The sequence below is a fragment of the Zosterops lateralis genome, assembly GCF_965231275.1.
Source record: "Zosterops lateralis genome assembly, chromosome: 6".
Taxonomy (NCBI): domain Eukaryota; kingdom Metazoa; phylum Chordata; class Aves; order Passeriformes; family Zosteropidae; genus Zosterops; species Zosterops lateralis.
The window spans coordinates 32,660,642-32,687,953 of record NC_139761.1 but is presented as its reverse complement, the minus strand read 5'-3'; the positions used below and the strand labels follow the sequence as shown (position 1 = coordinate 32,687,953).

General features: G+C 45.4%; 1 protein-coding gene across 4 annotated transcripts; it reads left to right on the top strand.

The window, feature by feature from the left end:
* Window positions 1-7,795: 7,795 nt before the first annotated feature.
* On the top strand, window positions 7,796-27,212 carry BMF (Bcl2 modifying factor). 4 transcript variants are annotated; one of them, XM_083862788.1, is made up of 5 exons: window positions 7,796-7,884; window positions 9,415-9,579; window positions 10,521-10,616; window positions 11,784-11,947; window positions 25,255-27,212. In XM_083862788.1, the coding sequence occupies exons 3-5, from the start codon at window positions 10,526-10,528 to the stop codon at window positions 25,354-25,356; spliced, it is 357 nt and encodes a 118-aa protein (XP_083718914.1). In that variant the 5' UTR covers window positions 7,796-7,884; window positions 9,415-9,579; window positions 10,521-10,525; the 3' UTR covers window positions 25,357-27,212. The 4 variants fall into 4 exon arrangements, with proteins under 4 accessions (XP_083718914.1, XP_083718911.1, XP_083718913.1 ...); XM_083862785.1 differs by having other exon boundaries at window positions 10,521-10,841; XM_083862787.1 differs by lacking the exon at window positions 25,255-27,212 and having other exon boundaries at window positions 10,521-10,841; window positions 11,784-13,154.
* The last annotated feature ends 100 nt before the right edge of the window (window positions 27,213-27,312 follow it).

Sequence of the window (27,312 nt, the reverse complement as noted above, 5' to 3'; positions counted from 1 at the left end):
CGCCTGCCTCTCAGGTACCATAACAATGCTATTTGTAACACACCTGGACAACGAAAAGGAACAAAGCTAGAAAGTACGGCACTCTGTGGCAGTGCTGGGGGCCGGTCACTGGTCCCATTCCTTGGCAGGAGAGAGTAAGAGAAAGACAACTGAGAAATGAGACCAGGTGGTGGCAGAAAGCAAAGAGACTGATAGACCAGCAGAGCAGATGAGAGGAAGAAAAGACGAGAGGAGAGGCAACATTAGCAAGTAAGCGGAGAGGTGAAAAAGTAGCAGAAAACTAACAAAAGAAAGGGGGAAAAGAATATACAAGTCGATTTAACCAGAAATAGTCCTTCTGGCTAGTTCCCCTAGGAGGGGAGCCATGACTTAGGCCAGAAGAGGGGCTGCAAAGCAGCAGAGGGGAAGGCAGGGTGCTTCCCCAGGGAGTGAACAAACCACCTCTGAGGCACAAATACAGATAAGCAGGGCGCTGCCTGCCCGTCTGCTCACAGCTCCCCCCTGCCGCTTTCCTCGCAGCCACTGAAAGCTGGGATCCAGGTCTCTCGGCGACTGCCTGCCTCTGCTCACCCTGGCTTCTCCCCACTCCACCCTCTCCTCCCGCCGTTCCTCCGAAGCCAGCAGTGAGCCTGCTCTCTCTGTGTGTGAAATGCTCAGAAGAGCTTTAATTGCCCCGAGCTTGTGCACGGCTGCCTGATCGTCTTTCAACCTCCCTATTTTTGTTCCCCACTTGTTTTCCCCCTAAGTTCACTTCTAATCATAAGTTCTGGGCAAAATGTTGTAATCTGAGGCAGTGCTCAGGTGGGACTTCTGTATCCAAGGTACAGATGGACATTCATAAAACCGACCATTTGGGGTTTGGGACTTTTCAATAAAGCAGTCCTTTCAACCACTCTGCTATTTGTTCAATTGCATATTCCTTTTTTCCATGGAGTTTTTTTAGCCATTATGTTTAAGTCTCCCTTTAAAGAGCAGACAATTCTTGTGCTTCACTGTTTTGGGTTTTTTTTTCGTTGGTTTGTTTGTTACAGACTGCTCCATTTTCACCGAGCATCCCCCAAAATTATTTCCCTTCCCTTCCCTTCCCTTCCCTTCCCTTCCCTTCCCTTCCCTTCCCTTCCCTTCCCTTCCCTTCCCTTCCCTTCCCTTCCCTCCTCTCCATTGATCATTCAAATAATTGGAAGCAAATAATGAAAATTGGTCCAGAGTTTCATGTTCTATTATGAGGTTTCCACATGTGTCAATCTGCTCTGCCTCTGCACACCCTCCGCACTAGTCAGGGAGTTTGAAGGAAAACAACCTCCCTTTAACAGAATGGACAAAAGTACTACTTGCCACCTGCTAGCTCCTTTTGAAGGAACTCAGCATGTTTTCCACCACAGAATTGTCCATCTACTACTGTACACCTGTAGAACCTGAAGGCGCAAACAATGCGAGTGGACCCTACTGCAGAATTGTGTCTTTTGCAGAGCTGGGATGCAGGCATCACCTCACCATTTCCCTGCCCTCTGCAGCTATTCCTGCCCTGTCAGTCCCAGCAGTGCATGACCTGCTGGATTTTGATGAGGTAGCCGTAAAAATGAAACAAAGATTGCAAAAAATAAATAGCAAAGACCTCTCCAGATTTAAGGAGATACTTTACTGTAGTTTTGTAAGAGGATCTCATCTATCTCTTTAATAAGTAAAGAATTTGGGTGACACAGGACCTTCTTGTCTCCAGTGGAGAACATTTTTTTCCCGGGGAACCTGAAGCTCAGTTATTAAAAATGAAAATCTGTCTCAGCCTTTCAACTCTGTTCTTGGAAACATCAGCTGTTAAAAAGGGGAGAGTTAAAAAGGAGCCAAACAGAGGGACCATTTCCAGATAAAGCTTTCCTCTGAAAAAGGGTATCGGGACAGCTGCACTCGGCTGCAGAGAGGAGAAAAGGTGAGCTGTGTTGCTTTTTACATATCACAGAAAATGCTGTGTTTCCTCTTCAGAATTTCTGCCCACCTGGAATGCTGAGCTGCACATTCACAATTAAAATGCAAAGAAAACCCTCTTCCCAAAAGTGCCTGATGCAATTCCCCAGGCTGATGTGGGAAATGGGTTTTCATGAGCATTAGAGAAACTGTGATGAACTGGTGAATCGTTGTAAACATTCATTCAGGAAAATTGTAAAGCATCCTGCCAAATTATTTTCAGAGTTGTTTTCCAGGCTTTGAGATTTGTCAGGAACTTGTTGTTTGTTGGTTTGTTGTTTTTTTTTTCCCACTCAAACTGTAAAGTCTATCCATTCTAATTATACTGGCATTTGGAAATGATTTGCCACTGGATTTACTGGAAGAAGAATATGGTCCTCAGTTTTATGTTAGTCTTCATAAGTATTCATTAAAATATACTGCATTTACAATGAATACAGTGAAAACAAATTCAAGGGAGCAAAAAGAAATTTTTCTACAGAAAGTGGCATTTTTTTGCTTGCATAGCAAACTTAAACTTTTGTGTTTTATAAAAAAAAGGTTTCTAACACAAGGAGAGCATATTAATGTCATTAATTGAAGACAATAAAGACAAAGATCAAAAATTACTTGAAGAATATTCTCGGGGTGATGAAACAGGGAACACCATAGATTTACATATGAAAATGGAGGATCTGAATTTGCAAACAACCGTGTCCCTAGACAGAGACTCTTCTCAAAGGCATTCTGAGCTGACTGAATATTCAGTGTGCTGTAAGCCCTTTATGATAGGGGAATTTGCAATTGGAAAAAAAAATTACATCTTTCTATTCTATATTTTTAATGTTTATCTTTCTTTTCATATATTTAAATAGGTAACAATGTGAAGTACTTAGCAGCTTCTAGCACTAGGTCTTCCTTTTGAACTATTGACAGAATTAGGCAATTCTGGTTTTATTCTCACTTTTACTTTCTACCTTCTGTTTTAATTTTATTTCACCTAGGACTTAATGCTCCAGTGTGCTGAACACCCTCACTGGTTCTGTATTGCAACATAAACAGTCAGCACTAGGGGTCAAATTTCTCTGCTTTATCCTTATGTTTGGGATAGCTGAGTGCTACTTTCCACCATTTTCTATCCAAGTACGAATGATTATGAGGTCAACCTCAAGAAATAACCCTGAGTATTTACTAATATAAATTAATTCTCTGCTGGTTCCAGCCAAAGGTCCACATAGCGCAACATGCAGTCTCTGGTAGTTGTTTGCCAAAACGTGTGACACACATAAATGTGATGTTCCTCTTCTGCATGAAGACAACAATAAAACAACATCTACAGGATGACAATATCTGTATGGGGGCCATGTGCAATGTACTTTGTTAGCACTTGATACTGCAAGGACTTAACTGTTTGATGACCTGTGAGTAGCACTGAGAATAATGAAAAAGCTGAGAATCTCTGTATGTGTCTTGAGATAGGAACAATCGCTGTCATTAGTTTTAAAATAAATGGAAGACATAGATTTGGGATTTTTTAAAAAATGTAATAAAAATGTATCCCTTAGGTATTTTAAACTTGAGATTCCAAAAGAATTTTCCACCCAAGCTGATTTGCACTGGCACAAGTTGCTAAGGGAGGTAATGGAGTTCCATCCCTGGAAATATTCTAAAGGCATCTGGACATGGTGTAGGTGGCCTTGCCTGAGCAGAGGAATGGGGTCAGATTATCTCCAGGGTCCCTTCCATCTCAGCTGTTTTGCAGTTCTGTGATAACTGAGCTCAAAAATGAAATAGTCTCAACCAGGCAGGGAACCCTTGCAGGTTTAAGTGTGGTGTCAAGTCCCAAGCTTACACATTACCCGGCTGTGACATTTAGCAGCACCATAACTTTCCATGCAGTGAGATAAAGATCTGATTCTGCCCTACCTTGAGTACATCTGGTGAATCCTGAGTATATTCAGTGTTCATTACCAATCACACTCAAAAATGTTTTTCATCTTACTCTTTTGAAGTCAGTTTGTCTTTGCAAGGAGTGGATCAGGCCTTTGCAGAACGAGGCTGCAATTCTGTAAAGATCAGATACAGATTTTTCCTTTAATATAGTCCTTATTAAATCCCAATAGTGGACTCAAACATCTGAGGAAGTTTATGCTGCAGGAGTTGGTCCAGAATCCAAGAAAGAAAGATGATGAAGAAGAATAAAACTCATAAGAAAGACATGGGAAAAAGCAGGAGAAAGTGCACAGGAGTACAAAATTAGGAGGGAAAACATGGGCAAAGGAAGAAACCCAGAGATGTGAGCAATTGCTGTTGTTTGGGTTGCTTTTTTTTTTTTTTTTTTTTTTTTTGGGGGGGGGGGGGGCGTGTTTGGTTTTTTCAAAAAAAGGAAAGAGAAATCATCTTGGGAACTTCCCCCACATCATCAGCTGGCACTCTATTCTGTGCAAAATCTGGGTAGAATTGGACAAGGAAGGAAGGAAGGAAGGAAGGAAGGAAGGAAGGAAGGAAGGAAGGAAGGAAGGAAGGAAGGAAGGAAAAGAAAAGAAAAGAAAAGAAAAGAAAAGAAAAGAAAGAAAGAAAGAAAGAAAGAAAGAAAGAAAGAAAGAAAGAAAGAAAGAAAGAAAGAAAGAAAGAAAGAAAGAAAGAAAGAAAGAAAGAAAGAAAGAAAGGAAAGAAAAGAAAGAAAGGAAAGAAAAGAAAGAAAGGAAAGAAAAGAAAGAAAGAAAGAAAGAAAGAAAGAAAGAAAGAAAGAAAGAAAGAAAGAAAGAAAGAAAGAAAGAAAGAGAAAGAAAGAATGAATTCAGGCTGACCCCAGCAGAGAACATGTTCAGTAACACCTCAAGCCTGGTTGTCAGTGTTTCCCTCAGCCCATTGTCTCTATGGCATGGCTGAATTTGCAGGGCTGGCCATAGAAAGGCTGTATGGAAAATGCAAACTCCTGTCCTCAGTGTTTGCAGTAGGACTCAAGCAGAGCAACCCAAGAGAGGGTGAAGCATTTTCCCAACCTAATTACATTATCTGGGGAGAAAAACTGTGCTTCCGTTTTGGTTTCAGAAAAGCAAGAAGGAGTAAACCTGGCAGGCTGCCTTAAAATTTGCTCCCTTCAGAAGAAAACCCCAACAGCAATATCCTCTCACTTTTATTTATAGTCAGCAAGTGTTCCTGTTCTCAGACACCCTGATTGAAATGTGCAGCACTTTCTCTTACCAGCATTGGGTGCTGAACACAGGGAGCCCTTCCATCAGGACACAGGCCGGCTTTGTCCAAGAGTCTGGCTTATGTGCAAAATACACGGGGATGGTCAAACATTAAATTCAAGATTTTTTTCTGCCTCACACAACAATAAAGTGTGGCAGAATGCATTTAGTATAGCCACTGATATGTGTCAGGGCAGAAGACACTGTTTTCCACTCCTCTGCACTGAGATTGAGACCCCTGAAAAATCATCCCATTGACCAAATGTTTTTAAGATAACAAAATAAATATAATCAACCTCGAATGTTTTTCTTGTTCATCCTTTGCTTTATGATCCACGAGACTGCCCTTAATTTCCCTATTCCAACCATAAGAGCTACAAAAATAGAAAAATAGAAATGAAAACTGAGCTCATCAGACAAGACTACCCCCACTGAAGTCAAGTTGGCCCTGTGTGGGTTTTGGAGCCCACCCAGGCAGAGCAGCTTGCAAGGCCCGTGCCTAAGATCACAATATACTCTGCAATTACAGCACAATGCTGACAATAGCATTTTGTCAGTAAAATAAGAAATAGTTGTGAAGACATGTGAGGAATATGTAGGGGGGGATAACTAAATAAAAGAAGCAATTTTGTTCACTATTCTTTTGAGCAGTAGACCAGGCTGACAGAAGGGTTATAGGATGCACAGTATTTCCATCCACAGATGTCACAGGGACACTGCTGCACGTGATTTAAGATTAATCTCTTGAATCAAAATGTCACCATGTACACTAATGAGCAAAAACTCTCTGGCAGAGAGTCTGTCCCTTGGGCTCCTGTTCGCAGGTAAGAAGCTTGTCTCCACACTATTGTAGAAACTCTTTCAGCTGAGTGCAGTGAGGTTGGTGGTATAACTTGCCCCTGGTTCACAATTTTCCATTTCAGACTCGCTGTCTCTGTCTTGGTTTCGGTCTATTTACTCGGAGCCATTTCTTAACAATGTCTAATTTCCTCAAGGAATCCCTCTGAGTCTCCTCTCTTAGAAATGCTGCCATATCTTTTTTTTAATCACTGAAAGGCACAAATATTCTTCCTGAGCCCTCTTACCATCCAGCCTGATTATATACATAGATTTCAGTTTCCATACATTTTCTACACAGTAGGAGTTCCCAAAATGCAGCCTCTGGGGATATAAAGTGTGGCCCTAACTGCAGCTCAATGAGATGAAAACAAAGCCGATCAGGTACTGTTCTTACTGTTAATGAGCCTAACCAGCAGGCAGTTATTACTCAGTCTGGAAGACATAAGTGGTTGGAATCATAGCACATTCATTTTTTATTTATAGTGATGCACATTCAAATTAGAAGTAGCCCTCCAGCAGCTGGCATTTTGCCAGGGCCTGACCATCAGTGTGATAAAATTTGACTATCTAAAAGATATAGAATGCCTTTTGTTGCTTTTTTTTTTTTTTTTTTTTTTTTTTTTTTTTTTTTTAATATCAATCTCCACTTCTTCTACTCACAATTCCCTTGACTATCAAAAGTGAACAATGAGGCTTAATTAACTTAGGAACCTTGTCCCTTACTGAAAATGAAAGAAAAGAGTATTTTTTTTCTTTCTTACTTGGTGGTGAGGTACAAGTCAAACATGATCTGATCTTCTCGTAAGTAAGCAAAGACTCAAGCCTTCTGGCAAATAAGAGAGTTGAAATGAACACTTGGACAAGAACCACAAAAAAATGGGTTCTTGGAGACAATGAACATTATTAGCCCGTTAATCTATTAATGGCAACTGTAAATACCTCACTCAAAATCACAGTGACTCTGAACCATTTAACTGGAGAGGCTCTGCCAGCCTGCCCAGGACAATGTGATACGAGGAAACCGTAGTAATTCGCCTCACCTTGCCAGCCATCGGTTTGCAATCTAACCCCTCCCCTGAGTTTAAGTTACAAACCTCAGTAACTGTGTGGCAGACTTGACAGCAATTAACATTACTCAGCTGCCAGCTGGGTTTTAAAGCCTCCCTTCCAAGCGATCTTGTTACCCAGGTTTTAAGAACAGCCTGACAGGGCGCTGCTCTGCGCCAAGGGCCCTGCCTCCCTCAACATGGTGAGACTTTGCCACCGATTACAGGTCATTAGCAAAATAAGGGTAAATGCACTGAGCTCTTGTTTGCAGCATGAAGCTCGGCTTTTTTATCCTAGTCTCATCGAGGGGGCTTCACAGAAAGCGCTATCAAGAAATTATCTTTATTAGTTTACTCATGTACAGGAAACAGCACAACACACTGCGAGGAACTCCTTGACCCTCACGCCTCAGCGTTCAGACTTTATAAGTCAGGAAGTACTTTCTAAGTAATTTAAAGCTGAAAAATCAAAGTTTTGTTGGGAATCAACTATTTGGAGTCACGCTCCCATCAGATTTAAAGCGCGGCAGTGGCTCAGGCCCGGCTGGGGCTGCCGGGCGGGCTGCGGGAGCGCTCCGGGCGCGGTGCAGGCCGCGGTGCCGCTGAGGGCGGGCACACCCCGCCCCTCCCTGCCGCTGCCGCCTGGCTCCGCCCCGCCCCGCCAGCCGCTGCCGGCCCCGCCCCTCCTCTCCCATTGGCTGCTGGGCGGGGGCGGGGCGGGGCGCGGCGGGGGCGGGGCTCCGTCAGCTGTTCGCGGCGCGCCCGCCGGCGCCGGCCGCAGTTTGGCGGTGCGGAGGCGGCGGCGGCGGCGGCTCCTCCCGGGACGCCCCGTCCCCGAGGGACGCCGGTCCCGGTTCTCGGTGAGTGCCCGGGAAGCGCCTTCGCCACTGGGGGCTGGCCCCTCTGGGCCGGGTCGCCGGTGAGGGCGGTGCCGAGGCCGGGAGCGATCGTGACAGGGAAGGGGTTTCGCCTCGGGGCAGCCCCGGCCCGGCCGGCCGTGCCCGAGTCCCGCGCCTGCCGGGGAGCGGCAAGAGAGAGGGAGGGTGCGGGCGAGGAATGAGCTCGCCGGGCACCGGGAAAGCAGCTGATTCGCTGGTGCAGGCGGTGGCTGATTCCACAGGCAGCGCTGCCTCTCCCGGGCCGCCCGCCGAGCTCCGAGTCCCGTCCCAGGCGCTGCCCGGGGGAGCCGCGTTAAACCCCTCGGCTGGGGCACACCTGCGGGGCTACTGGAGCTCGGGCGGGAAGAGTTAAAGGCGGCCGGCGGTGGCCAAGTGGGGCCGGCCAGCTTTGTTTTGGGACGCTGGCACGCACGTGTGCGCTGAGCCCTCCCTCCGCTCCCGGCCCGCCGCTGTCAGCGCGGGCCTGCCCCGGCCCCTGCCCCTGCCCCTGCCCGGCCCCTGCCCCGGCCCCGGCCCCGGCCCCTGCCCCTGCCCGGCCCCTGCCCCGGCCCCGGCCCCTGCCCCGGCCCCTGCCCGGCCCCTGCCCCTGCCCGGCCCCTGCCCCTGCCTGCCCCGGCCCCAGCCCCTGCCCCGGCCCCGGCCCGGCCCCAGCCCCTGCCCCGGCCCCGGCCCGGCCCGCCGCTGTCGCCGCCGCCTGTGGGAGGAAGTGCCGTGGGCAGGACACGGACCGGAGGCGCGGGGCTTGCCCGGGCACAGACCCGCAGCCCGAGCTCTCCGGTGTCTGTGGAACCGAGCGTCAGCTGCCTTTGGAGGCTGTAGAAGGAGTTCCAGGGAGTGTAGGACGAGTTATCCTTCGCGCTGCATCGACGTTCTCTGACGAGCTCGGCAGAAGGGTCGGACCGTATTGCAGGAGATCGAGTTGTCCTTCTTGCTCTTTAAACCCTCTTTTGTTCAGAGTTTGCTCTGTGCCTTTGCTGCGCTTTCCTTGAGGAATGCCCGTCTCCCAGTGAGGCTGACAGATGAGATCTGGCAAACTTTTCTGCAAAGACAAAATACATTCCCACCTGCCTCTGTGTCAGGTGACTGATGCAGCAGAAGAGCTGCCAAGGGGATGCTGCCTGGAGCTGCCAAGGGGATGCTGCCTCTCGGGGCCCGTAACTCCTTTCAGTGTGCTCCTTTAAGCCATAGTGAGAATGTTATGAGTGCTCTGCCACTGCTGTCATCCAGCAGAGCTGCCTCCCGCTGTGGGGCTGGTACCTGCTCTGCTGTGCAGAAACTTCTTGTGGAGTTGTGGCTCAGTTGAGTGATGCAGCGACTTAAATAGCCATAGTGCCCCCAAGCCAGAGCCCTGCAGAAACAGTTCTTGCAGTGCTTGGTCCTGTTGTCTCTAGCCTGCTGGTGTCCCGAGTGCTGCTCACCTGGGGGGAGATGGGAGCACCAAGGGCAGCGCTGAACACATCCTTATAAAATTGTTATTAATGTCTCCTTCAGGCCTGAAATTCCTCTTGCTAGTCTTCCGTTCTGTTAAATGCTTCGCAAACCAGAGCAAAGGAAGAGACATGAAGAGTTGAATTTCACTGCCTTGTTTGGAACTGGGTGGAAATCCTGGAGATGGATCTCTTAGGAGTCTGTCTTCCAATTGGGTTAGATGCACAGGTAACAGTAAAGGGACTTGTGGCATTTTTGCTAATACTGCTTCTAATTGCTTAATGTTTGCAAGGAGGTCTGAAATAGAGATTTAGGGTTTATGGGGGTTTTCCCCCCTCTACCATCTTTGTTCAGCTTTGTGCTGCAACAGAGCTCAGGAGTGTTTGCTGTGGCAACTACAGAAATCCTGCTGTAAACACTGACACCAGCCATGTTTTTCTTTTGTAGTAGGATGAACCATTGCCCTAACAGCACATGTAGGCTTGAGGGTAAGAGGGATAAGGAAGTGACTACGTTGCCAAGTTTGGGACATATCTTAAGTTGAGCTGAGGGAAGAAATGAGAAGTTGAAAGGAAAGTTGGCCCTCATAGGGAGAAGTAATGGAGAGCTTCACAGAAGTGGCTTTGACAGCTTCTAACTTTTGCAACCACTAGGGTTTCTTAAAAATCTGGCCTTCCAGCATTGTGATTATAAGAGCTTTTCTTCATCAATAAGTAATAGGTGGGAAAAAAATGAATGGGATATACCATTAAGTTCAAATATAGCAGGCCAAAGCAAAGCAGACCCCCAAAGAAGCTGACTGGCCATGGGGCTATTAGAAGAATTTGGGTTGCTTTTAAAAATGTCCTTTCTGTTTCTGTGTGCTGAGGCTGAGGGTTGGCTCTCTACTTGTGAGCAGGTGTGAGCAGAATTGGAGCTTTGGGTGGACTTATACACGTGTGAAGCTTGTCTCTTTTTGGCCTAGCACTTGAGGGCTTTCTGCAAAGCCTTGACCTTTACCACAGGTCACTCACCTCTCCTGTCCATGCAGATGGGCAGCACTGGAAAGCGGGGAAGAGAGAAGGTGTGGTAAAATCAGTTGTATTTTATTGTTGGAGCAGAAGGCATTCGCTCCTGGACAACATTCTTGTTGTGTCTTAGCTGTTTCCTCAAATGTCCCTTTATTGCAGGAGCAATGGATCGCCCCAGCTACCTGGAAGACGACTATTCTAGCCTGGATGGGCTGGACGATGACGTGTTTCACTCTGATGACTTTGGACTTGCAGGTCAGCCTGGTGAGATGACTGCAACTGGCTTTTTCACACAGAACCAGTCCTACAGCTGCCTTCTGGGGAGATTTCAACTATTCCCCCTCACACACTGCTGTGGTCCCGGTATCAGGCATCCTGAGCAGCAGGACAAGGCAACTCAAACACTCAGCCCATCCTCTTCCAGTCAGGATGTTATGTTGCCTTGTGGAGTCACTGAAGAGCCACGGAGACTCTTCTATGGTAAGAGCACTCCAGTGTCACTAGCTTTGCAGCAAAGAAACTGTCCCTTTAGCTGTTCCCCAATCAAGCAAGGTCTCTTTCATTAGGGCATTTTATTAAAGGACTGAAATTATTTTGCTTTAGTCCTATTCCCTCAAGAAAGACAACTTGTATTTTCTTACCCTTGCTTGTCCACTGCAGGAACCAGACACTTGCTCATTGCCTCTGCTATCTTTGACATTCCTTCTCTCTCTTTTTGGCTTTATTCTATCACATTTGATTTTACTGCTACATGTTTAAATACTCACTGTACTTCATATCCTACAATTTGCCTAGATTTTTTAACTACCAGTGGTCTGTCTCAGCCACATAGGAAGTGGAAACTCCTAGGAATTTTCAGTGGAGAGATGAAGATACAGCTTTTAGGCTCTTCACTGGAGTATAAAGTTGCTGAATAAGCAGCATGTCCATCCGCTATTTTATTAGTAACTGATGGGTCACCGCTCAGCTTCGTGTATCCAATTCAGCTTTAATTTAGATCACTGAAATCAATAAATGACATAAAACTGAGTAAAGACTGACAGAAAAGGTACTGCTGCCTTTGAGTGGAGACAGCTTGAGGCAGAGATCTTGTAAAACTGCAAAACTGTCCTAAAAAAAACCCCCAAACCACAGCACTTGGCTGAGCTGTAAACAAGCAAAAGGAATCAATTTTAAGATCCTGCCACTCATTTGACTAAGGGAATCAGCACAATGCTCCACTTAATCAATATAAGTTAATTTGAAAGCTGGGCAAATCTTTTACTTTACTGTGTTACAGTATACAGTCATTGTTTGGCCTTCAGGAACTAGACTTTAAGTCAAAAATTTAGGATTATGTGCAGCTCTTTCCCCCATGAAGTGTACTGAGTAGAAAAGACAGTCTTTGTCCTGGGAGAATGACTCTTCTGATCTGTTTTGTAGGGAGTGCTGGTTACCGTTTACATGTCCCTCCAGCTGGCTTTGTGTTGGATCCTCACCTCCAGGAGGAGCCTCAGGAAGGTCAGCGGGAAGCACGCGTGGAGGTGCAGATTGCGCGGAAGTTGCAGTGCATTGCGGACCAGTTCCACCGGCTCCACATACAGAGGGTAGGCTGTCTCTGGAGGGCAAGGTGGGGGTTTACCTCTCCAAGACTGCTACTCTGAAGACTGGCTCCAGGGATCAGCTAAGGGAGCTGTTGTTTAAGACAGCAGACTGCCAATAGTGATAAAAGGGCAGGAGTATCCTGATGGATTTTGCTTATGCTAGATTGCTTGCCCTTCCTAAAGATTGGCAGGTGGAGGGAAGAGAATGTGAGGGATTGCATTGCATTTACTGCCTGGGAAGGGAGCTCTTCTGTGTTAGCTGCTGCTATTCCAGCTCTTCCAGTTCCTCACCAATGGGGTTTGAGGCTTTTCCCAGGGATCTTCCTTCTTGCTTTTTATTATAGCTTTTGGTCTTCTTCTCCATTCTCCTCACCACCTCAGCACCTTCTCTTCTGTAGAACATGTAGCCATCAGTGGCTTATGTCAGCTCCTCGTCTTAGAGATAACAAGCCTGGAGTCTGTTCTGACACTCCTTGTTGTCTAACGGTAGTTCTATATAATGTTGTAAAGAATATTTAGATCACACTAGACTTGCTAGCAGCTACTAGCCAGACAGCCCTAGCTAGCGTCTGAGACTTATGACTAACTTCCTCACAACAAAAGACAGCTGTAAGATGCCATCAGGTCTGAAAACCACACTCCAGATTCTTGATTTTGTTTTCTTAAAAAAAAAAACCCAACCAAAAACCAAACACTGCTGTTCAAAGAAACAAAGTAACCATTACCCCCAGAACCCTTGATTTTTTTTTCTTCCTTGCTCTTCTTCCCCTTTGAGTAGAGATAAAATGGAAATTCAGCCCATACAGAGAGGTCAGAGGTAGCAGAGGCTTGGCAGTAGGCAGTAGTTTGCCACTTATGTGCAAGCCCAACAGTGAGGGTGTGTATCTGCTTGTGTATGAAGAAATTTTGCTGTCTTCAGAAAGGGACAGAAAGTTTCTCTTACTCCCAGTGAGTTTGTCCTCTGTTAACTGTAGGATCGTTTGCAAGCCCTTCTCAAAGGTAAGTGAGGGTCTCTGTCTTGGTCAGAGAGTGTGGCTTGTGGCTAGGGAAAGGCTTGGTCGCCTCTGTGTCGTCTGGGAGATGGGGAAATTCTGGGACTCCTCATCTCCGAATAGGTGGTGGATTAAAGAAGAAAAAAGGAAGATTAGCCTATAGAAATGCAGATGGGGCTATGAATGTCATTTAGCAAACTGTAGGAATAAAGAGCTACCACGAGATTTTTTAGCATGTGTTGTTTGTGGTTGAATGGGGTTTTCCCCGGCGGCGCCTTTCGCCAGGGTTAGCTGCAGGCTCCCTCTCTCGCCAGGCTGTCTCACAGGAAAGGGAAGCTTTAGCCAACTTGGCAGAGGAGCCCTGCACTGAACTGGTGGAACTGGTTGTAACTTGACCCCTTTCATCTCGGGGGAGTGTCCCTATCTGATGCCCGAGCCTTGGAAAGGCGTCCAGGAGCGCCCACCGCCCCGGCCCCCCCAGGGCAGGCAGGGCCAGGCTCCCGGTGCCCGGGCGCGGCTCCCGGTGCCCGGCCCGCCCCGCAGCCCCGGCCGGCGGCCAGCCCGGCGTGTGGAGCCGTAGTAAACAAAGGCGTCCGGCTGCACAGCCCGGCCCGGCCCCCGGGGCCCGCCAGAGGAGGGGCTCCGCGCTCTTTGTTTGAACTGCAACAGCAACAAGTTGTAAAGGGGACGGGAGCTGGGGCCTTCAGCCATTTAAATCTGAAAACAAAACGGGGAAAAAAGTACCAAAACCCAAACCAACTCGAAAACTTCACCCGAGGACAGAGTAGTTCAGCCAGTGGTTATCCACAGCATGACCCTGGGATAGACCTTGGCATTTGGATCTGCTAAGGGATTCTTTCTTGTTTGTCAGGGAAACTGAGAATTGGGCCACATATTGGTGTCCAAAGCACTGTTCTCTGTGGAGTGTTTTGTTGTCATGCCCAGTCCCTTCCCTCCCAGTCCTGCATGGAGGATTTCCTTTGGCTTTTGGCACGAATCCCCCGTGGAGAACCCCCTTGTGTCCTGTGTGCAGTGACTCTGCCCAGCCCGGTGCTGAAGAAGCAGGCGCTCTGCCCCTGGAGACACGTGAGCAGTTCACAATGTGCTGTGGTTTGGAAGGGGCAGTCTCTGAGGCATGGAAAACTGGGCTGTCGTTTATCTTGCTGTGAAACTAATCCCTGATTTGGAAAGCCCATTCCAGCTTGTCTCAAACATTTGGTCAAAACCAACTTTCCAGAGTGGTGTCTTGAATCAGATTTAGAATACCACAAAGTTAGTCACACAACTGTGGTCTTGTGAAGTCCTGAGAGAGAGCAAGCTTGGTTTTCAACAAGCTGTCCCTGTTTTCGAAGCTTACAAAACATTTATCTGTGAACCTGTGAAAAGAAAATGTGTATGCCCTTTCAGTGGAAGTTAGGAAAGGCTTTTAGCATGGGAATGGTGCATCCAGCTAGCTCAAGAGTTGCCTTCTCATGGCTCTTGAGTTCTGTGAGACTCTCCAGCAGTTCAGGTATGGCCCCCATTCTGCTGCTGCAGCAGCAAGGCTGTGTTGACACAAAGGCTGCTGGTTAATGTACATCCCTGGCTGAGGGAGAAACTGAGGAGGCGATTGCTCCTGAGGCTGACATCACTGGGTTGTCATTAGACTCAGCTGCATACATGGTCTAACCCATCCCACACTGGGAACCCTGGAGAGTCACTGTTATCTCTTCTCTGGGCTTCTGGAGCTAAATGGTATCTATTCTGTGTTTTTTGGCTATACAAAAGATTTTTGGGTATGCATCTAGTAAGAATAAGAAAATTGGCCGCACCTATGCTTGCTTTTGGCATGAACACCACTTTCAGAGTTCCATTTCCTATTAATACATTAAACAGAAAACAGTAATTTAAAACCTGGCTATTTCATCCTTAGAACTCCATGTCCTTCATTTCCTTAAGATGCTGAATTTCTTGTAAGAAGACTTGAGCAATGCTCTGTGCTCCTAAGTGTAGTAGAGCCTGCTACAGGTTGATCAAGATTGCAAGGGCTCTGCAGAATGACATGTGAGACCCATCTATGTTTTCTTGACTTCTTTACTGTCTCTTACCTGATTGAGGCTGTGTGACTTCTGGCAAACTTCCTCGTTTTATTTTTCTCACCCTGCCCCTGGAAAACAAAGGTAGAGCCAAGCCATGCTTTCGGCAAGAGAAGCCAGTATCTGCCATCTCCTCCTTGGTTTGAAGTAAGTGTGCCTTTGCTATAGAATCTGTGAACTCCTGCTGTAGCCCAGCCTGTGGCTGAGCTTCAAGAGTGTGCTCTGAGGTTATGGAGAACAAAGCTGAGCTTAGGGGACCTGCTGGTTGGTTGGCTGGGATGTGCTTCCCACACCCCACATGTCCAGGCTGCGGCAACAAGTGCTTGGGCTCTGCTTCAGGTCCTGAGTGCACTTGGGTTTCCTTGCCTTGAGGAGGGGCTTTAACCTGTGCTGAATGGAGAGTGTATTTCATGACATGGGGGGTGGTTAGATGGGATGTGAGTACACAACCAGGGATGGTGGCAGCAGCAGCATAAAGCTGCCCCAGAGGAGCATGGGGTTATACAGGGGTGGGGTGGATGACACTGTATATCAGTATCACATCCCTTCAGTTTGATGGGCTTCAATGAGACACTGGAACACTATAGCTCTTTCCAAATAAAATAACTCTTTTAAAGCAGGCTGCAGCTTTGAGGGGACTGCTTTTATCGTATTTCTTCTTCATGGAGATAAGATCACTTCACAGGGGATAAAATTGTCTCTTTAAGAGCCAAGGAGTGGTAGCCTTGAACAGTTCTGGGCTCAGGTCCAAGCAGAGCCACTGACTTGTTGTATGACCTCAGACAAGTCTCTTGACCTCCTTGTGCTTCAGTCAACCCATCTGGAAAGCTCAGTTTAAAAAAAGCTGAGCCTCAATGAGAACCAGATGCTGAATCAGAGCTGAGCTTTCTTCAGTAAATAAGTGCATTACAAACAACAACAAAGTCCTTTTCCAACACATCAGGAATCCTGCAGTTGATTTAGATATGCTGACCATGCTCAAAGAGTCTGCGGATCTAGCTATAGAAAACTTCATTTCTCTAAATTCCCCAGTTGGTTCAGCAAGTAAGTCTTACCATCACTGCAACAGGGTTTAGCAGCCCATGGAACACAAATGCCTGCATCCACACTGGCTGTGGGCAGACAGCTGGGCATGTACCTGTTTGCCTCAAGCTAATGACACTGAAAATGTCCAGGAGGAAATGTTATTTTCCTTTGAAAGTGAAACGTGTTATGTTTTGCATACTTTTTCCTCTCCATCTCTCATGAGAGTTATCAAGGCCTCCTCTGAGACATTTTCACTTATGCAACAGAGAGCCTGCATTGCTTGTCAGAAACTTATTGGCATGAGAGAATAGGTGCATAGTACTAAATGTGCATAATTTATCCCAAACTCCATCAGGCTTTTTTCATTATTTTAAGGACATTCAGGGCATTTTTAACAGTTGTGGGTTTTTTTTTTTTTTTTTTTTTTTTTTTTTACACTGGAATTGTTTGCAGTAATCTGTTCTTTATGATGACCTTATATTTTAGGGAAAATGTTCAGAAAAGCTTCCTGATAATAATGCAGAGACTCAGACTGTCCTGCAGCTAAGCCTGCAGCACCAGCAGCTCCATACTTCACTTGTACCTACAGTCTCTTTGAGACCTGGGGTACATGTTTTCGTTCATTTGTTTCCTGAGTAGGTCAGTGTGTTTCAGGATCTTCCCTGCTGGCTGGTCCTTGCTGCTGCTGTAAACAACAGTGGGTCACCTCTTCAGCTCTGCTTTCCGTGCGTTGCCCATTGGTGCAGGACTCGAATCTCCAGCTGAGGATGCACAAGCATGGTGAGGGAGAGAACTCCTGAAGTGAGTGAGCCCAGTTTAAAGGGCAGGGGATAGGGTGGGTGTGAGTTTGGGAAGTGAGTTTACTGAGGTGTAAACCAAAGTTCTTTCAGGGCTATGGAACTGGAATCCTAGGCTTGAAGAAAGGAGGGGGCCATTCTTATGGTCAGAGGAGTCAGAAATTTGATATGAGGAGGTGGAGACAGATTTTTGCTTAATGTCATTAGATTATATATATATATATATATATATTCATTTTGACAAGTGACAGTGAAGGAAGAGGTGGGCTTGGAAATGTACCTTCCCCATGCATACAAATGACACTACAACCTGCTGCCCCTTGCCTAGCACCTGTTTTGAAATCCTGCTGCCTGTGGAGCTGATTACTTGACATGTAGGTTAACAGAAACTTGCTGGACCATTTCACATCTAATCTGAAATGGTGTTCTTTGGTATATTAAGCAAAGAAACTGAGAACAAGAACATAATTATGCCACTGTATAAATTCATGTTTCTACCCTATCTTGAATGTTACATGAGGTTCTGGTTTTCTTCATCCAAAAATGATGCAGCAGAACTGGAAAAGCTTCAGAGAAGGGCAGGATGGATGATAGAACTTCCATATGAAAAAATGGGCTAGGACTGCTAAGCCTAAAAAAACATACAAACCAAGAGGGAAGCAATATTATACAGAAATCAAAAGTGACGTGAAGGAGATGAATAGAGTAATTTCTCCCAGTACAAGAACTAGGCAAAATCAAGTCAAACTAGTGGGAGCCAGCTTAAAGTAAATGAGGTCATTTTTCCTGCAACAGGTAAAAGCTGTGGAACTCCTTGTCAAGGCATATTGTGCATCCCAGTGCTTTATCTGGGTTCAAGGGGAATTGAGACAAGTTTATGGCCATTGAAGCAGACATTAAATAAACAGAAACCAGATCTCACTCAGGAAGTCCTAGGCTCAAACTAGTTAGATGCTGAAAGAAGCTAGTGGAAGCTATTGCATGTACTTGCTCTTAGCTTTTCCTCAGGCAGCCATGTAAGGCTGCTGCTGGAGGCTGGGCTACATAAACTCTTGGTGCAAGTCATATACCATCATGGTATATCAGTTTAATAAAAGCCACGAAACTTCTACGTCATCCTAATCTAGCCTCCTCTATGCTTTCAGCTGACAAAAGATTTAAATATATTACATGTATGTTCCTGCTTAAAATAGGGGATAATGTTAAAAAGCAAAACTTCCTGCCTAGCTCTAGTAGAGCAAGTGGGCAAGGAGCTGAGTGGCAGGAGAGTTGTGCAAGCTCTGTGCAACTGTGTGCCATGAATCCCATCAGACAGAGGACTGTCTTGAGGTAGTGGGGCCACAACCTCAAAAGACCAAGACTGCCCACAATAAAGTGCATGAAACAGTTCTTTGAGACAGTATAGGTGAATTGTCCTGCAGTATTTCTAACATCAGTGTTCAGTGCTGCTGTCCCTCCTGTACAACCCCTTCAGTCTCTGCTGGTTCTTCTGGATTTCCTCAGCTCTGGCAGCACTGTGACAGTGGTAACATGCTTTCTGCTTGTAGCTGTGTGACAGCTGAGACATTATTTTTCGATTAAGAAATAACTGTGGTAATACCCCACTTATTTTTTATTGTGGGAGAGTAGAAAATGCAGGTTGTAACTTGACTGAGATAATGCAAGGATTGCTGATAGGAACCTAGTTGTTCTGCCTCCAGTCCTCCCCTAGGTTGGTTGATCTTATTAAGATAGTACCATCTCTGGGGGGGATGATGAGATGTTTGGACTGATTATTTACGATGAGGAGTGTACATTTGTATTTTACTCAATTCGATTTTATGGTGGAAAGACAGGAAAGCAAGTGCCTGGATGCAGAGTTCTTCTTTGTTTAGAGCCACTAAGGAGAAGTGTCCTGCCAGCCTTTTATAGTCTCTGGAGGTTTGTTTGTTTGTTTGTTTCTCCTCAGTAGCTGCCTCGCCAATTGAAAAGGAATCCTTCCGAGGACCGGACCACGGCAGAAAAAAATAACGATCCAAAAACAAGCAGTGAGGCAACTCCTGTTGATCCCAGTTAGGTTTTCCGTGATGGGAGCCAGACCTGGGGGGGTGCTGGCAGTGGGGCCGGAGCCCCCCGAGGGCGAGCGGACACGGCCGGCGGGCGAGGAGCAGCGGGCGGTGCGTGCGAGGCCCCGGCCGGGCCGTGTTTGTGCTCGGTGGTTGTGTTTATATCGCTGGCTAAATTTAGCCTCTGACTCATCGGCGCTGTGACGAGTTTGCGCTGCCCGCAGGCCCCAGCCCTGCACCTGCCCTCCCGCCGCCTCCCCGCGCCCACCCCTTCCCCCCCACGCCAGGATATTTTTCCTGTAAAAACTTTTAAAGTGTTATTTTAAGCAAACCCCGAGGCAGACTTTAATCACTAGGGGGGGTCTCCGCAGCACTGAGCAGTTTTGGGAGCACCTCCCTTCTGCTGGTGAAGGAATGGATGTCAAATACAGGTCAGCGGGTCCCATGGCCTGCGCAGGGCAGGCGAGGAACACCGGGAGCTGTGAAACAGCTCTGCCCCATCACACGCAGGTTCAGTCAATAAACCCTTAAAAGGGTCAAAAACTGCAGCTGCCAGCCGTGGCTGTGCAGTGTGGGCTGTGCTCTCCTGGGCATCTCTTCCAGCACCCACCCACCCACCCACCCACACACACACACACACAGAGACCCCCAGAGTATGGGGCAAACCGTGCCAGACCCCGTGTCACAGGTACAGACTGGTATCAGGTGCAGCTCTCTGGAAATGTGGGATCTTTATTTACCGTATTTGTGGAAATGAAGCCAGCATGCCCCTCGGGATGGGAAAGGAGGGGAAGGCCGGGGGCCTGGGAACGCGGTGGCCGGTGGTTGCCCTTCCCAGGTTGCCGTCAGCTGGCTGTTGCCATGGCGGCTGTCTGCTTCCCCTTCCTGCCCGCGCTGGAGAGGAAGGCGCGAGTGGCTGTGTGTTTGTTTTTAAACTACCAGAAAGTCGAGAAAGGGCTCACCTGCACAGCTGCGCTGGCAGCAGGTTTGGGGCAACAGCCGTCGCTGTTTGCTGCTCAGACCCAGCACCTCAGCCTGTGCCCCCTCCCGTGCTTGGGCTGGGCAGCCCATACGTGGGTTTTAGGGGTCCCCTGCACCCTGCATCCCTTTGGCTCTGCCCAGTACTGTTCTCTCTCCATAAACACGCATGTTGCTTATCTTGTTGCAAAGCCTGATGGAGGTTCATGAGAAAGGAAGCGATACTTGGGATGACACCTCCTTTTACTACAAGTTTAGTCCCATGTAAGAGTTATTGCAAGACAGAAGGATTGAGTTTCCTGAGGAAGGTCTCACATCTTCTTTCTTGTGTCACCATGAGAAACTATGTGGCTGAGCTCCTCTTTAATTTTTTCCCTCTGTTATTGCCTCTTTTTTTTCTCTGCTAGTTCTACACACACATTATATTTTGGTCATTAGGAATCACAGCTGGAAAGATTTGTATTTGACTTCCAATGGCCTGCATGTCTCTCTCCAGTAGGGGACACCTTCTGTAACCTCTGTTGCCTTGGGGACTGTGACTTTCTAGTCTTTCTAAGCTAAAGCATATTTTGTGGTAGCACAATATGCCTCCAGCCACCTGGCAGCCAAAACAGCCTTCAGCGATGAGTCAGCAACTGCTCCCGGTGTGCAAGTATTTTTGTATTCAGTGAATAAATACAATCCCAACCACTTGTTGCTAATACTTGTATTAGTCATTAAAGGAAGAATAATGTTTTTATGTACACATATGCCATTATTCTTCTTTTGCTCTCACAACACCATTTAGGGCCATATTAATCCTTCTAGTTAAAATGGGATCAGAGTATGACCCTTAATTGTCTCAAAGCTATGAAGCAAAGTCAGAAGCTGCCCATGAGATCAAGAGGGTAGACACAGTGTACCAGACAGACCTACATACAACATGTGTATATGACAAGCATATTTATTTTTTTAAACAGGGATGTTAATGGCATGTGTATATCAAATGTAAAAATGAGTCTTATTAATCTGTTAAACATTTATGCTCATGCATTCAAGGAGCTGTGTCAAAGGGACAGCATTTTCTTTGAGGTGCATCACCTCTCCTGATCTTCCCTTTGATCACCCTGTGCAAGGGCTTGGTAGGAGTACAAAAGGTTTTGACATCTGGGGTGCTATTTGCCAGATATGTGTCTGTATGCTTACAGTGGGAAACATGTATTAGGAATTAATTATGGGGAAGGAATAAGTGCCAGGTCAGTTATGTTCCTCTTTCATTTGCTTCCAGTAAAAGTCTTGAATGTTTTTTTTTGTGTTTGTTTACAAGTAGTCTGGCTTTTGGTTCAGCACAGTTCATGGAAGGGGCTTCACTAAAGTACTGTTGCTGCAGAGGACACTTTTCCTGTAAAATGGCCTTTCCTTGTGACTCATTGAAACATTCATGCTAATGCTTCAGACAGACAGTCTCTTAAGGATATCCCCTTTAAAAGCAGCAGCTGCAATAGGAAATGGTTTTATGTGTTTCCAGCTTTGTGTTGACTTACTGTATTCACAAGTCTACTCTTCTTTAGTTACAGTTAGTATAGAGGGCAAAAGGGACTTCTTTCCTTCTTGGGAAGAATAACCCTCAAAAAGGTTATTTTGTTGCTCCCACATGGAGGTGGCAAAATGTTCATCCCTGGTATTTTTGTGCAGTAGTGACTCTGAGCATTGAGTTATTTTGATAAAGGGCAAATCAGCCTGGTGAAGCTTAGGGAAATTATATACCGGTGTCGCAATAGTTATGAATCTTAGAAAAATGTCTGAAAACATATCACATTTAAAAATATATATGCCAAATTCATGGAATCACTCTTCTGGGTTTTCTGTCTATCCTGACAGCTAAATTATACCATACCAAAAACCCCTCAATCTTGAAATATTTAAGAATTTTGATCTTGGCTGAAGCAAATCTGGGCAAAAAGACACAAAAACTTGTGAAAAGGACATTTTTTTAGTTCTTTCAATAAATTGTTTACTGCACATAGTATCTGCCATTCTGTTCTGTGGCTCTTGTCCCATTTCTGTACCACAGAAAGCAGATCAGCCCAGAAGTGAAACTATAAGCTCCAAGCCCCATTAGCTAGGCTTGCTGCTGAAGGAGGTAGTCCCAGCTTGCTCCTCTTCACAGTCATCCTCTTTCTGTTGTCCTGGCACAAACATCAGTCTGACTACACGATGCCATGGATCAGATAGTTTAGGATGACCTGTTAAACAGTAAGGGCAACTTCTTTATGAGATTAGTTCTGGCCTTGATCATTGTGCTGCTCTAATTCACTTTCCAGCACTGCTGTGAGGAGAGGACAGTGTGAGTGGGCTGCTCCAGAATGTGGGCCAGTGAAAGTGTGTGTGGGATCACACCACCATGGAAGAAAATGCTGGCTGAATACAGACCTAGGGAAATACAAGCAAGCCCTAGGTCTAGGAATGAAACCTGGAAAGCTTCCCTCAACATAGTTACAAAACAAAATGGTGTCAACATTCCTAAAAAAGTTACTTGAGATGTTACGCTTCTTATAAGCAAGGGGAGCCAAGGGTAAAATGTTTCCTATTCTGCTTTTGCATGGAAATCTCCTTGAGTGTATTAGGCAAATGCGGGAAACAATTTTAATTGGAAAAGGACAAAAATGCTGTACCAAAAAGTGACTTCAAGAGGCAGTGAAATAAACACAATAGAATATAAACTAAAATACATATTAGAGTTTTTCTCAGTATTTGCCTTATCACATCCCACTGATTCTCTTGCAGGCCTGTAAACCGTCATAAAGTACAGTTCTAAAACTCTTGTTTACCAAATAAAACCAAAACTCAATACCTTCTTCAAAAAACACCCCCCTTAAAAAAAAAAGAAAAAAAAAGAGACATATGAGCTCAGTCCTTCCACTGTTTTTTTCAGAACATGGCCTCTCTTACCTATCACTGGAAAGAGCAAGTAATCCTTTTCTGCTGAGGTGAGGTATAAAACTTCAGTAGGCAGGATAATTAGAAACCTGTTACCATATGAGAAGCACAAAGCAGCCTCCTACACGAAGGAAGGCATTAATATGGGGGTTCTTACATGTGTTTATCCTCCCAATAGTGTGAAATAGTAAAACGGTACATGCCAGATCAGCACTCCTCTTCTGTGCCCCCAAATTAACCCACTTTATAAAATTCCATGACAGTTTCCATTAGAGAAGGTCCACCAATGAAGCTGAGATGTATTTCAAGCTTAGGATTTCGGTACCAATTTTTAAACATCCTTTTGCATTTCCCTGTCTCTATAAGACAGTTTTTTACCTTCTTGGCTTCCAATAGAATAAAATAATCTAACAAAGCAGATTGTCTTCAGAGCATCTGCAATATGTTTGTCCAGTATGCTCTCCTAGCATAGTTCCTTGCTCGTGGAAACTGCAGAAGATGACTTTGTTCTTGCAAGCTGCTTCATTGACGTCTTACCCAAAGATCTCTTTTTAAGGAATCTGCCTAAGCTGTAATAGCTTGATAAAAACATGGTATCTGGATGTCACGGGGATGTTGTGGTTCCCTGTGCATGTTTGAGCGGTTTTAGGAGTGTGGCTGTATGGAGGAGGGTGAGAAGAATCTCTCAAGTTTGATGAGGAAGGGCAAACCTGGTCAAACTGAGATGCAAGCAACAAAACAAAAACCATCTTGCTTTTTGAGGCCAAATTAGTGGGTTTTAACCCAGCCCTACAGGATGGTTTCTAAAAGATTGTTTTCACCTGTAAACCTAGCAATGCCTGTGCAATCAGTAAGGACTGAACCCAGGACAAGTTACTTTGAAATAAATAATAGCAGGCTGTAGAGCCACTGCCTACAGGTTATGCTACAAACACAGTGCTCTTGAAATATCTGTGTGAATTCTTCCAAATCCATTTCTTCTTCTTGTTAAGTCTTGAGGGCAAGAGTAACGACCCACTGCTAAGATGCAAGATGAACACAGGTTTTCTGGGAGCCTGTTTTGTGCTTGTGAATCAAATGGCACAGATCTACTCACACTGGAATACGAACATAATTTAATGGCTATCTGGAAGGGCTTTGAAGAACTGTCTATTCACACATCTCCAATACACTGACTCCAGTTGCAACTCTCTTATTTGTGATTATGTAAAAAATGCCTTGGAACTGTGTTGTTCTCTCCTGTTGGGCTAATCTGAGTTGAAACATCTTGTTCATATAATGTGCTTCAGTGCTCTTTTATGAACTCCTGTGTACTGAGGCAAAGTTGTGGGAAGCCAGTCTTCTGTTTCCTCGTCTGCTGGGGATTGGGGAGGGGGGTAGAGGGCGGAGATTTGGGCTAGTTTGTTTTGTTTTCCAGAAATGATCATGCCTGCTTAGCAAATATGGAATTCTGGATGAGAAAATGAAGACTGACTTCTAATAGAGGGTCGGTTATTGAGGTGAAATAGTATCCCAGACTGGGCAATGTAAAGAGAAACCCACCTGTTTGTGTGAGATGCCATTAAAGTGCAGGAAGGTGGGGGTATAATCAGAGCCACTTCTGCAGGGGTGATTACGTATAACAAAAGGAGGAACAGCGTCCCTGTCCCAAAGCTGCATTATGTAGTCTGGTGTCTCCCTGAAACTCAACTCCCATGTTTCTTCCTTGACAATGGGACCTGAAATAACCTCTTGGTTTTGGTTTTTTGTGTGTTTTCAAGTATGTTCTTGCTTAAGGTTTAATTGGCTCCAGTCAGTAGGAAAGGGCTCCAAGGCTGATTATTTATGGCTTACTGTCAAAAGTGGCTATAAAAAGGGCAGTATTATCTTGGAGATGCTGGGAAGGAAAATGTGGTGGGGGGAGGGTGGGGGAGTGTGTGTGTGCACGAATGTGTTTTCTTGTACTAGATGAAATCAGAGTTTTGCTGTCTCAGCAGTGTGGTTTAAATTGAAGATTAACCCTTTGACCTTCACGGTGTCAAATCACTTACAGATGGATCACCAGTTATATTTTTTTCTTTTTTTTTACTTTCGGGGTGAAGGGGGGCTTTTTTTTTTTTTTTTTTTTTAAAAAAAAAAAAAAAAGGTTGTTTGTTCATGCAGCTGGGGCTTTTGAAAGGCTCAGAAGCCAATCTGATTAAAAACAGCACTTGGCTAAACTCTGCGAAATCCTACAAGCAAAAAAAAAGTTTAATCCTCTTGTGCACAATGCATAAAGGGTCTGCTCTTTTCTTTTTGTAATGTTAGAGCTACAATTATTTCTGGAGAACTTATCATTTCCCTCTCTCCCCTCATCCCTTGCTGCACCCCCTTGTTATGCTGATGGGATTAAAGTGTCTGCTCTTGAAAAGTGTAACTGAGTTGTTATTGGAAAAGAGAAGTGGTATGTTGCAATTTTAGAAATATAAATAACCTCGCTTTAACTGTTCTTCTCTACAGCATCAGCAGAACAGAAATCAAGTGTGGTGGCAGCTTTTTCTCTTCCTACACAACTTGGCCTTAAACACGGAGGTGAACAGGAACCACACTGGGCAGAGGTGAGCTTTGCCCGCCTGTTTCAGGCCACATCCAGTCTGCAGGGAGCACTGAACAAACACTGGTTCGGGGGCGAGACATTGCACACCGCCGGCCGGATGTGAGGACTCTGACTTTCTGATACTCGTCTTCAAGTCTGGGTGTTTTTACGGACTCTTCTTTGCTGCTGCCTGCCTCGCGAGGCAGGGAGCTCTTGTCCAACACTGTCGAAGGAAAGCCAGAATGTGGGCGTGTTTGGTAAAGCTTGCTGCTGGTTCCCCGCACCGGTGACCTCTGTGCAAGGGAAGCAGGTATTAGACTGATGGCTTCCTCTGCCCTGTGTAGTAGTGGATGGTAGAGAGCAGGAGTGTCATTTTGGCTGCTAGTTAAAAATGATGCCTGGGATTGATGACTAAACATACTTTGGGTGTCTTCCAGAGCAGAGATGCTCAGTTCCTCCACATTTTTAGCAATGAAAAACATTCAAGTAGCTTGGATCCCTCAAGTTACTTGTTTTATTCATTGGTTACTGTTCATTTCATTGCATCTTGTGTGAGAGAAAATCACAAAGAAATCTGACCTCTTCAGCCATTCCATTGGGCACCACTTGCAGCTCTCTCACAAGAAGTTTTTTGTTGTTGTTGTTATTGCCATCAATTAAAAAAAAAAAAATCAGTAGATCAGTCTGAAAAAGAAACCTTCTTGGGGTTGCTGATGGCTATTAGCTTCTGCCACTGCCTGCTTTCAGTTCAGTGTTCTCAGTGCCCATGAGCCAGCAGGAAGCCAAAACCCATGGAATATGGCACAAGTGTCATTCTTCTACAATGCTAATGTATATGTTTTTAGTAGTTTTATGATGGAATTTTATTTTGCTTTTGGTTTTCTTTTCTCTTACTATAACGTGCTTGGTCAGGACAGCTTAGATCCCAGGCATCCAATAATTTTACTTCAGGATTTGACAGGGAAATTAATTAGCATCTAGTCTTATATGTACACTGTACAAGCAGTCTGTCCATTACTCTAGCGTGTAGTGTTTGGAGGCTGCTGTAAGCATATACTGACTAGCAGCAGTAATGTTATTTCAAGGAAGATCTTCTATCAGTTCCCAGTTTGTATGCACTCAGAGGTTTGTCTGTATGGCTGACACTATTGGACCAGCACAGGGAAACTACTCTACCAAAAGGAAGTAGCCTTAAATATCGATGGCTACTTCTATGTAGCCTTAAATATACTTAGTTCACAGACCCGGTGACAACTAGGGTAAAACATGAACAGAGAAGCAATACAGACCTTATTATTTTTTCTGAAAAATTCCATATTGCCACTTGCTATAAGTCTCAAATGATACAACCAACATGAAGAAGAGCTGTCCAGAGATCTGCTCTTCACTTGTGTTAGAAACATCTGCTGCAGGTGTTGAGAAATTCTTCTGCTCTTGATCCACTCTGAAAAATACGCATTACTGTATGGAAGAGTAGTTTACTTGCACATATGCTTTCCTTCTCCACCCCTCTTGGCATATTTGTCTCTAATTCCTGCTTTCTCTGGTATTTGTGTAATCTCATCATTGCACTGTAGTGTCTGGTAACAGTTTGCTGAACAGAGTTAAATTTGGACCTTTTTGCTTTCTCCCAGCCCCATTCTCTTTGATTTTCATCCTGCTCTACTGTGGCAAAATGTACTTTTGCTCCCTGAAAAAGGTTCTCAAGCCTTTTTCACCCTCATATATTCACAGCCACTCTCTTTAAACATAAGGAGAGAGTTTATGTGAGAAAAGCTTTTTTTTCTCCTTTTGTGTTATTTTTCTAGCTAGAGCTAGAGTAATATGTTTGTCCATGATGGTTAATAATTCATATAAATGAATCTCAAGTAATATTTTTGGGGGTGGGTTTTATGGAGGGGGAGGGTGGGAGGTTTTTTTTAGGAGGGGGGATTGTTTTTGGTTTTGTGTTGTTTCTTTAAGCATGTGCACTACAGAGTTAC

Bases quoted from the DNA above. Each gene is read 5' to 3' on its own strand.
- BMF (XM_083862785.1), top strand. From the start codon at position 10,526: ATGGATCGCCCCAGCTACCTGGAAGACGACTATTCTAGCCTGGATGGG. The intron at 10,842-11,783 runs GTAAGAGCACTC...TCTGTTTTGTAG, and splicing joins GCCACGGAGACTCTTCTATG to GGAGTGCTGGTTACCGTTTA. The intron at 11,948-25,254 runs GTAGGCTGTCTC...TCTTCTCTACAG, and splicing joins ACCGGCTCCACATACAGAGG to CATCAGCAGAACAGAAATCA.